General features: G+C 42.1%; 1 protein-coding gene across 1 annotated transcript; it reads left to right on the forward strand.

Moving 5' to 3' along the window:
• Nucleotides 1-1,896: 1,896 nt before the first annotated feature.
• On the forward strand, nt 1,897-14,091 carry LOC308105001 (uncharacterized protein; the record flags this gene model as incomplete). The annotated part of the gene is made up of 13 exons (XM_080455636.1): nt 1,897-1,948; nt 3,721-4,032; nt 4,354-4,647; nt 5,235-5,540; nt 6,254-6,364; nt 7,554-7,715; nt 8,452-8,685; nt 8,781-8,831; nt 9,363-9,617; nt 10,476-10,823; nt 11,408-11,680; nt 11,966-12,247; nt 13,532-14,091. The coding sequence occupies 13 exons, from the start codon at nt 1,897-1,899 to the stop codon at nt 13,561-13,563; spliced, it is 2,712 nt and encodes a 903-aa protein (XP_080311762.1). The 3' UTR covers nt 13,564-14,091.
• Between the last annotated feature and the right edge of the window lie 265 nt (nt 14,092-14,356).

Here is a 14,356-nt window from a genome sequence, read left to right on the forward strand (position 1 = left end):
AATGGTGTTGCTTTTCACCCCTTTTTCTGCACCTCATGTATGTTTCTTTCCATCTCATTTCATTATCATAATCACTGCTGGGTGATTTAAAGCATGCTCTGTGTGCTCAAAGTTTTAATTTCAAGGACCCCCAGTTTGGTATGCATTAGGACCCCCATAACTCCAGAGTGTACAAATACATTTGTACACTCAGCGTTACAGACCTGTAAGGGTCCATTTGGACCCCTTACAATAATTCTGCTGGTGGTGACCCCATGGAATCCCCTCCCAAGACCCACTTTGAGAACCACTGTTCTTTTTTCTTTGTTTTAACATTTTGTTTATTGGATTTTGACAGAAGCATTTATAGCGTACATATCAACAACATATAACATTGCATTGCCTCATATATAGCCCAATTAAGAAAGAGTTACATGAACACTTAGTTCGTTTTTCCCCCCCAAATTAAAACACAAAGGACAAGAGTCTTACAAGACTTAAAAGAAACAAGATGCAAGTAAAAGAACAACAACAACAACACACAAAACCAAAGAGAACCACTGTTCTATCTCTATGTTGTCACGATAACCTGATGAAAGCTTCCGGATTGAAACGTTAGTGTGCGGGAGTTATTTCATCTGCCTTTAATATTCAAAATTTCCTCAGGCCAAGTCCAGAAATGAGGCAGCAAGCTAGCTATTTTGTATATTGGCATTTGGTTGTACTGAGAATATATGGCATATAATATATTTTTCAAACATGTTAACCCATTTAGGGCGGGAACCCCTATAAGTTATTAGAATCGGCCTCAGGTCTAAATGGTACTTTCAATATACCCCACATCCCATTATGGTACACTGTAAACAAAAAAACGAACAGCATGTTAACTTTCCCTCCTTTGGCTTGCCCTCCTTCAAACACTTGTTTCCCTTCAGTCCTCTTGTCTGAGTCTCCTGGAGTGTGCTCCATCTTATGCCCAGATGAAAGGCACAACGGTGTCAGAGAAAGAAAGAAGGGAAAACAAGAGGTCGAAGCAAAGAGGGTCATGTGTGAACCTCAAACACAAACCACCAAAAGACAAACGAATGCAGGGAAATAGAGCATGTTTATCCACCCTTTTAATCCCCAAGCCTCGCTTTTGTTTCAACTTCAAGCAGAGTGTGATAGAGAGGGAGCCACAGAAAGTAATGTGTGACAGGAATACATTTCCAATGCACTTGAGAAACACGTTATCTCATATGTTCTCCAAACAAGGATTAACCCACATTTAGTGACTCAAGTGTTCCATGGACAATTAAGAGTTGCTAATAAAGTTAATGAATATTTTGAAAGGGGGAGGCAATAAACATTTTATTGTCCAAACTTCAAATGGTACATCTGGATAATATTTAACCACAATCAGGGGACTGAGCATAGCAGCGTACTACACACAAGCACAGAGTGGAGAAAAACAACAAGGTGTGAACTGTTCTCTCTCTTCTCTCTCTTCTCTCATTCTAAAATGCACCGCTACAGTAACTTGCCTCCCAATAGAAAAAAGGGACAGCCAAGGTTTGCCCACAGCGGGATCACCCACACTGTTTGTTCATGGCAACACAGCACCAATGTAAAGTAGCCCCCAAACCTTGGCCAAAGGCCCATCTGAATTTTAAGTGACCACTGTCGCCAATCGCGTGTCTTTGGACTTTTCACTCCCTCTTTCTTACTCTGCTTCTCACTCTATTGGTCATCTAGGGCTCATTTATTTAGTCGGACATACACATATCAAGGGCCTCCTTTCAGTCCTGTGGGGCCTAAGGACAATATTTCTTATTCCCCCAATGGCAAGACAAGCCCGCCCACTGTCCCCTCATAGCTCTATATAAGAGTGTGTGAGGAACTTGTGATAAGAACTTCAGTCTCAATACAAGCCTGGCCATGCGGTTTAAAGTCCTCCTTCATGTCTACCTGCTGTCACTCATAAAGCATGGTGAGTATTGTGCCACCGGCCTTGCAGATATGACAAAAAGCTTTGTTTTCTTTTGCTATTACCCTGCTTTCGCAGTTAGTTGAGCTGACCGTTTGAAATCAGTGCATTGTGCACACATCCGGCTATCTCAGGTGGACTCCGACTTGGAGTGTTGCAGAATATATGTTTTGTGACAATCACAGTACAAATCAATGGAATGAAAATGTAGGAAGTGGATCTTATCGTGCCTATGTTGATCAGACATGTCTGAGTCAGGTTAGGTCATATTTGTGTCTTGAAAGGTTCCCATGATTGTTGTGTAATTTCAAGTCAACTTGAAACTGTAAATCAAATACAGCAATGCTTCTGTTTGGAGTTTAATGTATACAACGCAATACTAGCAGATACAAGCTTAGTGCTATATATAGTGAAGATAATGACGTATGAGTTACTGTTTGGCCCCGACAAAACTGTGTAGTGTCAGCATTGTAAACTTTCATAGAATGTTGATGATTCAAATACTGTAAGTCAGTAGCTTTGTCATCTGTATGAATATCTCATTCCACACTTACGACCAGGTCTTCACCTTTTTGTTTTTAATTCATCATTTAAAAATGAGTCTAAATGATTTAACATCAGAAACTGATTAGGCATTTGCTCTGGGTTGACATGACCTGAATAAATCTTAATGTGAAAATGAATCTAAAGAAAAGTGTGGCATAACAGTTTCTTGATTGGTTCTGTTTGCTATCGTTGATTCAATTGTAATGAACAATACACACTTAGAGTGAGTAAACACACTTAGACACTTAATGGCCATGAGTATTTCAACACTGGTGAGACGTCGTGTCAATATGTGTCTTTCTGTCACTCTTAAGAAGTGCTGAAAGTAAACACTTCAGGGGAATAGTTTTCCACTGCCCATCTCTGTGGACATAACTAGACAAAAAGACCTTTTGTTTACACTATGGCAAAAAATCTACAAGGTGTATTGACAATCTTGAGTCGTGTTCAATTATGAAATGTAAGGAATTTGCGATGGAAAATCATTTTCATGAGCTCAATTTCTACTAGATTCCATAACACTTCAAATTCTGCATTTTGTCTGTTTTTCAGCATAAGGTATACAGTAGTTGATTATTGTTCAGGTCATTTGGAATGGGAATTGTTAGAATTTTATTGGACAATGTGTTTTTTATGACTTACTGGAGCATTTCTTTTGATCCCTCTGGCTGATGTAACATTTATTGTTCTAATGGCATATCGTTTACTATCTAAAAGAAAAAGAAAACTCCTGCTGACCACATACTGTACCGAGACACCCTGTTTACACTAGAACGTGTCTTAATCAGATAGCTGAGATATGGTTTGACGCAGCAATCTGATTTCAAGACATATACAATGCCTCTTTGGTGTGTTTACGCTTAGATTTATATGTGGTTAGACGCATTCCAGTAGCTATCTCTTTACGTACAGTAAGATGCATGTTAAGGCAAGGCCCAGTGTAACCAGCTATATCTAGTATATAGTTCAGACCCAGTCAACATCCTTATATTCTAAGATAATTCTAAACCGTTCATACAATCTCAATGTAAAGTAGTACAGTCTCCTTTCTGGCAGTGTGGACATTGGACAACAGGCCTCAGTAACAGACTCTCTCCAAAGACCCTTTCATTCATGTCCATCAAAGGCCTAATTTATACTTTGTTGTGCGACATTGTCCCTCATTGAATTCAGTTATTCGCAGCAAGCGACACGTGGCTTAAAGCTGTTTTTTTCCCTGCTGCTCACAGCTTCTCCAACTGAGGTGACGGCCAGCCCTTACATGGATGCACTCCTTCCCTGCTCTGCGACCTTGCCTCATGAAGCACAAGAACCCCTGCTTCAGGTCAGCTGGGTAACCAATGGCTCTGAAATCGCCTCATTCGGAAACGCAACGCAGCACATAGACGTCGGATTCAGCTGGGACACCAGTCAGTTTCACAATGGAACGTTCGGGCTGGTGGTCCTTAACGCTAGCCTCGCCTCGCAGGGGCTGTTTGAGTGCACAGTCACCTACAATTCCACTCAGCAGGACACTGTGAATGTCACATTGAGTATTCAAGGTAAATATTTGCATTGCTTTAAGTTTTCTGCTTTCCAGTTATAGACCTAACTGTAGGCTACTGTAATCAACAATGATAGTTTGAAGAAGCGTTACATCAACAATGCTTCTTGGTCTACTCTGATCTAATCACTTTCAGTGCTGCTATGATAATAGAATGTTCCTCTGGATCAGCAAAGGTGTTTGTTTGAAAGTTTAAAGCTCCCCAGACAATCCTTAAAATGTAGATCTTGACTGACGTACAAGTAGTATTGTAATTCTGTGCCAAAATATTGACTTGATTGTTTATCTGTATGTTTGTCCATTCCTTATCCTCATTTAGCTCCCCCCACTCTTTCGATTCCGTCCCAGTGGGTGGTGCTGGAGAGAGAGAGCCAGCTGGAGTGTCGTGCAGAGGGTTTCTACCCTCCTCCCATTTACTTCTCCTGGACCAGAGATGGGAGCGAGATTAAACCCCTCCACGAGGTTGAAGCTGAACAGGGTCTGGATGGGTATTACTGGGCGGTGGGCAACCTGACGTTCTACCCTTCTCAGGAGGACCAGAATGTGACCTTCGGCTGTCAGGTCACTCACGTTGGGGTCAATCATGTCCTACCATTCCAGCTCAACATCACCTGTGAGTGATAGGAATCTGGACCTTTGTTTTTGTGTTCAGTATATACAGCATTATCTAAAAGGGATCCAAAGCTAAGAAATGTTCTACTTTTGCAATATTTCAGTTTTCGTCATCGTTTGACTATAATTTAGTCGCTTGTGGTCCATCTGATTACTGTACGATGACCACAAATGTATCTATTGAAATCCCCACACTTATGCTTTTTTGTGAGGCTGATTTAGTACAGGAGTAGTCACCTCTGTAATGATGTGTTTGCACAATGCTACACAGTTATTAATCCATCAATTAATATCAGACACTACTGATATTAATTCAGTCTTAGGTGGCCATAGCTGAGTGGGTAGAGAGGCCATCTGGGAATCGGAAGGTTGCCGGTTCAACCCTGGCTTGTCCAAGTGTCAAAGTGTCCCTGAGCAAGAGCCCCTAACAGCTCCTGCCTCTGCACTCATCTGAGCCATCTGAGCACTGAGCAGACATCTGCTGGGTGAAGCAGTAAAAGTAATTTCCCCCTTCCCCCAGGGACTAGAAAATACTCCCCTTTCCCTTTACGTTAATGCATTAATGCATGTCCTCCTCTCTCTTGTCAGACCTTCCTACGGTCAGGCTGTCTGTTGTGCCGCCGACATCCCGCGACGCCCCCTTGACGCTGTTCTGTGACGTGGAGCGGTTCTACCCTGAGCAGGTGTCTGTGACCTGGCTTCACAATGGCTCGGTTCTGCCCGAGCCCCCAGTCAGCGAGCAGAGCCCCGATGGAACGTACAGTACCAGGCGCTACTATAACCTGAGCCCGGAGCAGAGGGAGCAGGCTGGGAATGTGGAGTGTGTAGTCAACCAGCCTGGGGTCATAAACCCAGCCCAAGTCTCGGCCTCCCTGGAAGAACTGGATCCCCCAGGTATAACACTTTAATTTCATTGATTCGACTGCTAGTATAGACCAGCTCACTGTTGTGTTTTTGTGAAGCACAATTTATTTTATTTAAATTGTTTGAATATTATAAAGTAGAACAGAACCACTCAGTAAAATGCTCAGTGTTAGATTATACATTTTGTACCACTAAGGATATACTGTTGTCCGTAATTTTGTCCTGCCTAGGATTTGAAGCCTGGTCTCCCACAAAAATCTAAATTTCTACTGTTGAGCTAAGGCAGAATGCCCTCTTTTGGCCAGGGGAGATATTTAGCTTCAGGCAGTACCACTTGTCAACCAGTGAGTGTCCCACCTGACACCAGGGTCTAAATTTCTAACTTGGGACCAACTCCAACCACTGCAGATGTGCTAGTTATATTGTATTAACATATTCTATCATACAAATTGATTGAAAAAAACTAAATACAACGTTTATTCATTAAAATAATTCTGGATTACAGCTTTAATCACATGAACCCTATAGCTTCACTGTTCTGGACTTATTCTGTGAAAATAGCAAAGCGTCACAAAGCGGCGCGATGGGAATTTGTAGATCGGCAATTTTAGATGAAGAGATTTGGTGTAGAGGGGAAAAAAGGAGGGGACCAAATAGAACCGGGGGGGACCCCAGTCAATAAAGTATAGGTTTCAGTGGTTAAGGGACATACAGTGACATCTCCCTTCTCTATGTCTTCCCAGAAAAGGATCCGGTTCTGAACAAGTCGGCCAAAGCGTCTGTGGCTCTGATGTGTATTTCTCTGGTTCTGGTGTTCCTGCTCTGCTTTGGGTTTTCGTGGAGGAGAAGAGATGGTAAATCACACCACAAGCAATACAGCAATGCACTGCATCTCCTATGTGTCGTATAATACTGTATTCTGTAACTTTAAACCATAATGATCGGCTGTGATCAAATTTTGGCGTTCTGAAATCTGAATAACTGTCTAAGTATGTAGCAGCATCACAGATTCAATGCAAAGACTTAGGGAGTCCGAGTCGTTATTATATACATAACAAAACAATAAATACATTTTTACCAATCATTTCCCTCTATACCATACCATATTTTGGTTGCCCAAAAACATCCCTGTCTACCAAAACAAACAGTGAAAACACCAAAATACAGCAAGAGAACAATGTGTTTCTGCATGTAAACACCACCACACTACTACAGTGGCTGAAAACTGCTGGTATGGAGGGAAATGATGGGTAAACATTTTTTTAAATATTGTTTTGTCATGTAAACACGGGGCAAGGTTACATGCTATGCCTTTAAACTGTTTCAAAAATATTTACTCGAAAATGTGTACTCTAAAACTCCAAACTTTTAAATCTGGGACAATGGAATTCAACAGCGTACAAGGCATTGTGAGCCTGGGTCCTGTGCGCTGCAAAGTAACATATACCACACTCCTTGCAAGGCAACTGCTGGGCTTGAGAAACCTCTGCAAATATTGCACAATATTTGCAATATACCCCCTGCCCCACTCCCCTCCTTTCCCCTCCCTTTCTTCCAGTGGTGTAAAGTAACTAAGTACATTTCAAGTACTGTACTCAAGTACAATTTTGAGGTATTTTTACTATACAGGAGTATTTCCAATTTTCAATACCTTTACTTCTACTCCACTGCATCTCAGAGGCAAATATTGTACTTACTCCACTACAATATTATGAAAACTTTACTAGTTACTTTGCAGATGTAAATTATTATATTATAAAACATACATTAACCACTTTAGCCCTATTTTATACATAGGCTATTTGAAAATAGCCGATCTACAAGCTCACAATGCGACGCGTTGTGAGATTGTAGATCTGCTATTTTGATCACAGGCCTTTTACACAGGCCTTTTACTTGTAACGACGTATATTGTGGTATTGCTACTTTTACTTAAGTAAAATATCTGAGTACTTCTTCCACCACTGCTTTCTTCCCCCTCTCATTGACTATATCTCTGTTCTTCACTCTCTCTCTCCATCTAATTCCATTCCTGGGACTCAGAAAAGCAGAAGTCTCTGGCCGTGTCAGGGATCATCCTGCCTCCGCGGGTCATAGTAGGTCACAAGGGCAGGGTGACAGTAAGCATCGAAGGCAGGAGGGTGGACCGAGTACAGACCAAATGGTTCCTCAATGACACCGCGATCACTGACACCTCTCTCACAGGTAGGAGGGCGGGCCTCTGTAGAGATATTCATGGTTTGGCTGACGGTTGAGTGATTGAGTGATTCAATCTTTGTGCTCTTACTGTATGGTGTATTTTATCTCTGTGAAGCACTTTGTAACTTTGTTTCGAAAGGTGCTATATAAATAAAGCTTTATTATTACTATTATCTATATCATTGGTTCTCAAAGTGGGGTCAGGGGTCCTGGGGGGGGGGTACCAGGGGGTCCCCAGCTAAATTAGTTAATAAAGCATCACAATCATTTTAACCACTTTATCCATATTTTATACTTTGGCTATTCAAAAATAGCAGATATACAAGCTCATAGCGTGGCACTCGGTGCCGTAATATGAGTTTTTAAGGCAAACATTTTGAACTCAAATCTTTGTTTCTGGGGGTCCCTGGCACAACATATCTTCAGGTGGGGGTCCGTGGCCAAATACATATCAATTTGGGGGTCCTTGGCACGAAAATGTTTGAGAACCACGGATCTATATAATATTATAATCTGGGTAGTGACAAGTGAATAATGACATGATATTGCCCTGCACTGCCTGCTTTTTCCAACCTCATTGTTCGTTTGTTTTTTTGTTCTCCCTTTTACACTTTTTTAATGCCGCTAACAAATGATACCTTAACACATCAAGGACCCTTAAAGGCCAAAACTAACTTTAACTGCCTCTATAACCCCCTAACCACCATCCATCTGCCCTACGGTCTCACTCTCACGTCCCCAGTGTCAGAGAAGGGTCCTCTGCTGCCCTCCAAAGGAGAGATGGGATACTACAAGCTGCACACCCAGGGGCCCCTGCACTCATCGGGGACCGGCAGCACACAGCAGCTGCTCTCCTCACTAACCTTCATCCCTCAGATCTCAGTCCACAAGGGGGCGGTGTTCAAGTGCCAGGTGTCTTATGTGGGCAAGGACAAGGTGGTGGTGGAGAAGGTGTCGGAGAAGTTTTCCGTACTAGGTAAGGGAAAGATACCGTCTGGTGTTCTCTAATGGCTGAAGAAACTACGTGTCTACCACTGTCAAATCCTAATGTCTCTGAATGTCCTCTTTCAGCTGCCCCAGAGGTCTCCGAAATTCAACTGGCAGAGGCAGTGGATGACTCAAGTAAAGTAGTATAAAAGTTTTGGTCATGAGCAGTGGTGGAAAAAGTAGCTCACATTTCTTGCTTAAGTAAAAGTATCAATACTGCATTGTAGAAATACTCTGTTACAAGTAAAAGCCCGGAATTCAAATGCACTTAAAGTGCCAAAAGTAAAAGTACTAAAATGTTTGAAAATAGCCTATGTATAAGATAGGTCTAAAGTGGTTAATGTATGTTTTAGAATATAATTTATATCTGCAAAGTAACAAGTAACTAAAGTTTTCAAATAATTGTAGTGGAGTAAAAGTTCAATATTTGCCTATGAGATGTATAGTGGAGTAGAAGTAAAAGTACTGAAAATTGGAAATACTCTAGTAAAGTATAGTACTTGAGTAAATGTAATTAGTTACTTTCCACCACTGGTGTTGAGTCAGTAAAAAGTGTTTGCCTTACTGTTGGTTCTGTGCACTGGGTTTCTCAGTCATTTAATGCTAGCCGTGATCTTCCCGCAAAACCAGACTTAAAGCTGTTCCCTTCTAATTTGTCTCATCCAGATGTTATCACCATGACAGTCCAGGCCTCCCATTTCCACCCGGATATCATCACATTCCGCTGGTTCTGCCAAGGGGGCGAGCTGAGCCCCGTGGCGTCCCAGGCCCTGACGTCCCCTCGGCCCGATGCCCAGGGCTTCTTCTCGGCCTCCAGCCAGTGCAAGCTGCCCCGCAGCGAGCTGGAGGCCGGGGGCACCAAGGTGTGGGTCAGTGTGCACCACATCGCCCTGAAACAGCCCGTCACCCGAGAGACTAGAGGTGAGTCTGGAAAGAAAGAAAGAAAGGAAAATGATACTTAAAGGTGCTGCAAGTGATATTGTTGGTATAGTAATCATCGCTATAGTGTGTTTTCTCGGTAACAGGAATCTTCCCATCTCTCCAGCTCTTTTTGTAAACAAAATAAATGTTCTGGTCGGAACACCGATTTCACCCAATCAGGAGAGAGAACTCATACAGGATACAGGATAAACAAGTGAAATTGGAAGTAATTAAACTAAAGAATGAGCAGGCAACATTTTATTTTCTGTTTATTAAAGAGCTGGAGAGACGGGAAGACCCCTGTTACTGAATAAACACGGTACAGCAATGATTCAGAATGTAGAGCTTTAACTGTTTAAGAGGATCCCTGGGTAATTAGCCAAATATGCCTTAATACATAATAATTGCCCTCTATAACTAAAATAGAAATGTAAAACACAATATTATATTTTAGAAACAGTAGAAACATCTTTTACTGAAGAGGGGCAATGCCCGTCACAAGTTGATGATGTCATTTGTCCATGTGTGGTCTAGGCCTATGGAATTTATGGAATGCATGTGCAAAAAAATACGTATTTCAATTTGCATTCCATAAATTCCATAGGGCTAGACCACACATGGGCAAATGACATCATCCACTTGCGACGGGCATTGCCCCTATTGAGTGAAAGATGAACTATTTCTAAAATAAATAAAAAAGGTGTTTTTCTAATTTTACATTTTAGTTATAGAGGACAATTATAACGTATTGGGGCATATTTGGCCTAGCCAGGGATCCTTTTAACAAAAATATGTTATAACCCCAAAAATATAACTTACAGGACCTTTAATGTTAATTCTCTGCCCTATTCCTGCCAGGTTTCATGAAGAGACCATGTGTGTCGGAGATTGTGAGCTGCACCTACTCCCCAGATCAACCGTTGACGTTGGGCTGTGACATCACAGGGTTCTACCCTCCCGACATCTCGGTCACCTGGCTGAAGCTGAGGGCAGGAGAGCAGGATGACCAAGAGGATGACGTCATAGAGGGAGGAGACGTCTGGGGCCCCGTACAGACGTCTCCCATGCTGTACCGGGCCACAGCCACTCTCAAAACAGGGCTAACGAAGGAGGACAAACGGGTTCGAGGAGGAGGGATCATGTGCAGAGTGGAGCACTGTTCACTAGACGAGCCTATAGAGAGATGCTGGAGGAGCGATGATGTTGGTATGTATGTTCACAAGCACTTTGAGAATATACTGTACACACCGTGACCATTCTGCTGAAGCAAGAGCAAAATGTTCGTGTGTCAGTTGTGTTGTGGCAGCATAATCTTAAGGAGCCCATGTTCCTGTGTTGGCCTATATAATATATATTTTTTATTTCTTCAAAAGATTTTGAAAATAGTGAAAACAGCCAATCTACAAGCTCACAGCATGTCGCATCACATGCTATTTCTGCTATTTTTGTTATTATTATGATTATTATTATTAGTTTTAAATATATATATATAAATGCACAGTTTAAATGGGTTCAAGGCATTGCAATTCTTGTACTAAACTAAACCGGAAATATAATATAATAAATCAAGACAAATCTGTGCATACTGTATGTTGCATTATATAGAATGCTGAATGGAAGAGAAAGGGAGAAGGGAGAGGGAATCCTGCACACTGTCTTCACTTTCTCTTCCATATTCAGTATTCATACTCCGACGCACCTGTCAGTGTGCAAAAGGACATATCCTAAAAGCATTATATAGAATGGAACAAAAATAACAGTGTAACTAAAATAGCTCTTTTCCCTTCCAGCGCCTCCCTCCATCCCGTCATCCATTTCTGTGTGCTGGAGCAGCTTTGGGGTCGGCGTGTTCTCCCTCCTCCTGAAGGGAGGCCACCCCAGGGCCACGTTAATCTGGTCAGCCGGTGGGGCCACGCTCACACCTCTGGCGTCCGCCGAGACGGAGGACATCGCAGATGACGGACAGCGGGAACTGAAGAGCGTGTGTGCCCTGGAGAGGAGCAGCCAGCGGCCGAGGCACGCGGCTAAGCAGCCAGAGAGACGGAGGAACGGACATGCACCGAGTACGTATGATGAGTTCGCGTATTTGACCGCTTTATTGGCCAAGCATGGATGGATGGAGCGAAAACTAAATAATAATTCCCAGGGGTCACGGCGTTGACCTGTGCATTCTGACCTCTTGGAAATGCAAATGTACAATGATGATGATGTGTAGTTACCGCATGAAATTAAATTCCCACATTTTAATGACCTTGTGTAAACTAGGCAATATGTGAATCTACTGTATGTATATTTACTCTTATTTACTAAATGTTAGTTTTTCTCCTGAATTTGTGTTTTCTCTGCAGAGACACAAGCTGCAGTCACAGACCTTGACATAGAAGGAATCGCATACATTGACGAGAAGGTGGAAGGCGAGAACAACAACATTGACAAGGAGGACGTGATGAAGTCGGAGGAGGAAGATGAGAGCGACGAGGAGGACGACGTGGACCAACAGCCAGGTGCACTGCACATTAACGGAGTGAACTTGAAGAAGGGCCTGAGGGCGGATGAGAGAGAGCGGCTGAGAGTGTGTGTGGAGATCACACACCCAGCACTCCAGCTGCCTGTCTACCGGTTATGGACAGGTATGTTATGATACTGCTCTGCAATGAGCACATGCCACAAAGTCACTACTGTGTACGTGTGGTGTAAACCAGTGGTTCTCAAACTTTTTCATGTCAAAGACCCCCAAATTAACATGTATGTGAACACAGACCCCCAATCTGACCCCCCATACAAGGTTTGACCCCCATACAAATGTTGCAAGTTTCCACATTTATTTCAAGGTTCTTGGGGAAGTGGCAGGTATACAAACCCACTAACGTGTCACATGGCATCGTACATCTGCTATTTTCAAATAGAAGATGTAGTGTTAAAGTGGTTAAACTGATTTTGATACTCTATCAACTAAGTTTTCTGGGGACCCCCTGGAACCCCCTCAAGGACCCCTGGGGGTCCTCCTACCCCACTTTGAGAAACACTGGTGTATAGTGAAAAACACTCACTGTTAATTTATTACATTTGTAACTCTGAAACAAAGGAAGGAAATGGACGCTTACTGGTTACATTTGTTTTGGTAAGTTCTTTTTTGGGGGCTTTTCTTGCCTTCATCATTGATAGTCCACAGACAGTGTGTAGAGAGACAGGAAACGGGGAGAGAGAGTCGTGGTGTGACAGTGACAGGCAGCAAAAGTCCACCGGGCCCAGGAATTGAACCCGGCCAGGACTCATTGTCAAGTATTAGGGCCTAAGTGGTACGCATCGTAACCACTCAGCTATCGGTGCCCAGTGGCCTGGTTTCATTTGTAGAACTCTGAGTTAAATTTCCCAGGGGGAACTGTTTGGACAAAAGTTTTGCTCTCTTTTTCAGTCTGTGGAGGGAGAAAATAATAGTGAACTAACAAAACAAAAGCTTGTTGCTGTGCGCTAATGTGGTTTTCCTGTGCAAGAGAGAATGATCACAGTGGTGGATGCAATACAAATGCACAGGACTTGTGCAATGGGTGTCATATTAACCACTTGAGCCGAAGGTGTTGCACCGTATATTGTGTGAGCTTGTAGATCAGCTGTTTTAAAACATGTGTGAACAATTCAAGTCAAAGCTTTGACAAAACAATACATAAAAGTCATAAATACATCACAGATAAATAAATAAACAAAATATTTCAGACAAAACAAATTGCATTTAACCTGACCTAACCCTCTGCCCTTTCTATCCTACCGCTGGGAACTAAAACGGACGTGCGCATTATGAAGACCACATTTCTAAGACAGGAAGTAGCCAAGATTAAGGAAGTTTGATAACGTGTAGCTACTTCTCCATACTGACATGACTCGCATACTGACATGACTCGCACAATCTTTTTCAGAACCACACGAGGAGGAGGTGTCTTCTGCATGATAACCACATCCAGTCTGCAAAGAGGCCTGCGTCTGTCATACTAGCCTATATGTCCTCTATAGCAGTGGTTCTCACACTTTGTCATGTCAAGGACCCCCAAATTAATATGTATTTGTGCCAGGGGACCCCCATTACAAGATTTGCGTTGTAAAAATGTTTCAAAAATTTTTTTTTCAAACGATTCTTCTGAAAATAGCAGACATACGATTAAGCTCACAACACGCCACATCACAATGCGACACGTTGTGAGCTTGCAGTTCGGCTAAAGCCGATGTATATAGGGTTAAACAGATTTTTATGCTATTAACGTACTGGGGACCCCCTGTTACCCCCATCGAGGACCCCTGGGGGTCCCCAGACCCCATTTTGAGAACCCCTGGTCCAAGATTAATGCATTTGCATTCCTCATGTTCATGTTCCTAATAGTTTACATCATCCTTGTTCTCTCTTCCAAATCTTTGATTTCTTTTTTTCTAACATTTGTTCATGTTTTTGTACAAAGAATGTTGAAATTATTCAAATACCTGTATTTTGAAATAAAATATTGATTAATTTTTTACGTGGGATTTCCCCTTTTATGAGTTTTAAAATAATGTTTGTAATGGTTTATGGTTTTTACTTTTAAGTTGTTCAGTTGTTTTTTTCTTAATTCACATTCATTTCACATTTTATGTGACTTTGATTATACAATTCAACTTGAAGAGATATAGTCTATGGATTATCTACATCTGTATTTGAAAGACAATTATAGGCATTTCTATTAAACTCAATAGAAATCTTCATTTGTATGTAA

This window comes from Gymnoscopelus braueri, assembly GCF_963280865.1.
Source record: "Gymnoscopelus braueri genome assembly, chromosome: 17".
NCBI lineage: Eukaryota > Metazoa > Chordata > Actinopteri > Myctophiformes > Myctophidae > Gymnoscopelus > Gymnoscopelus braueri.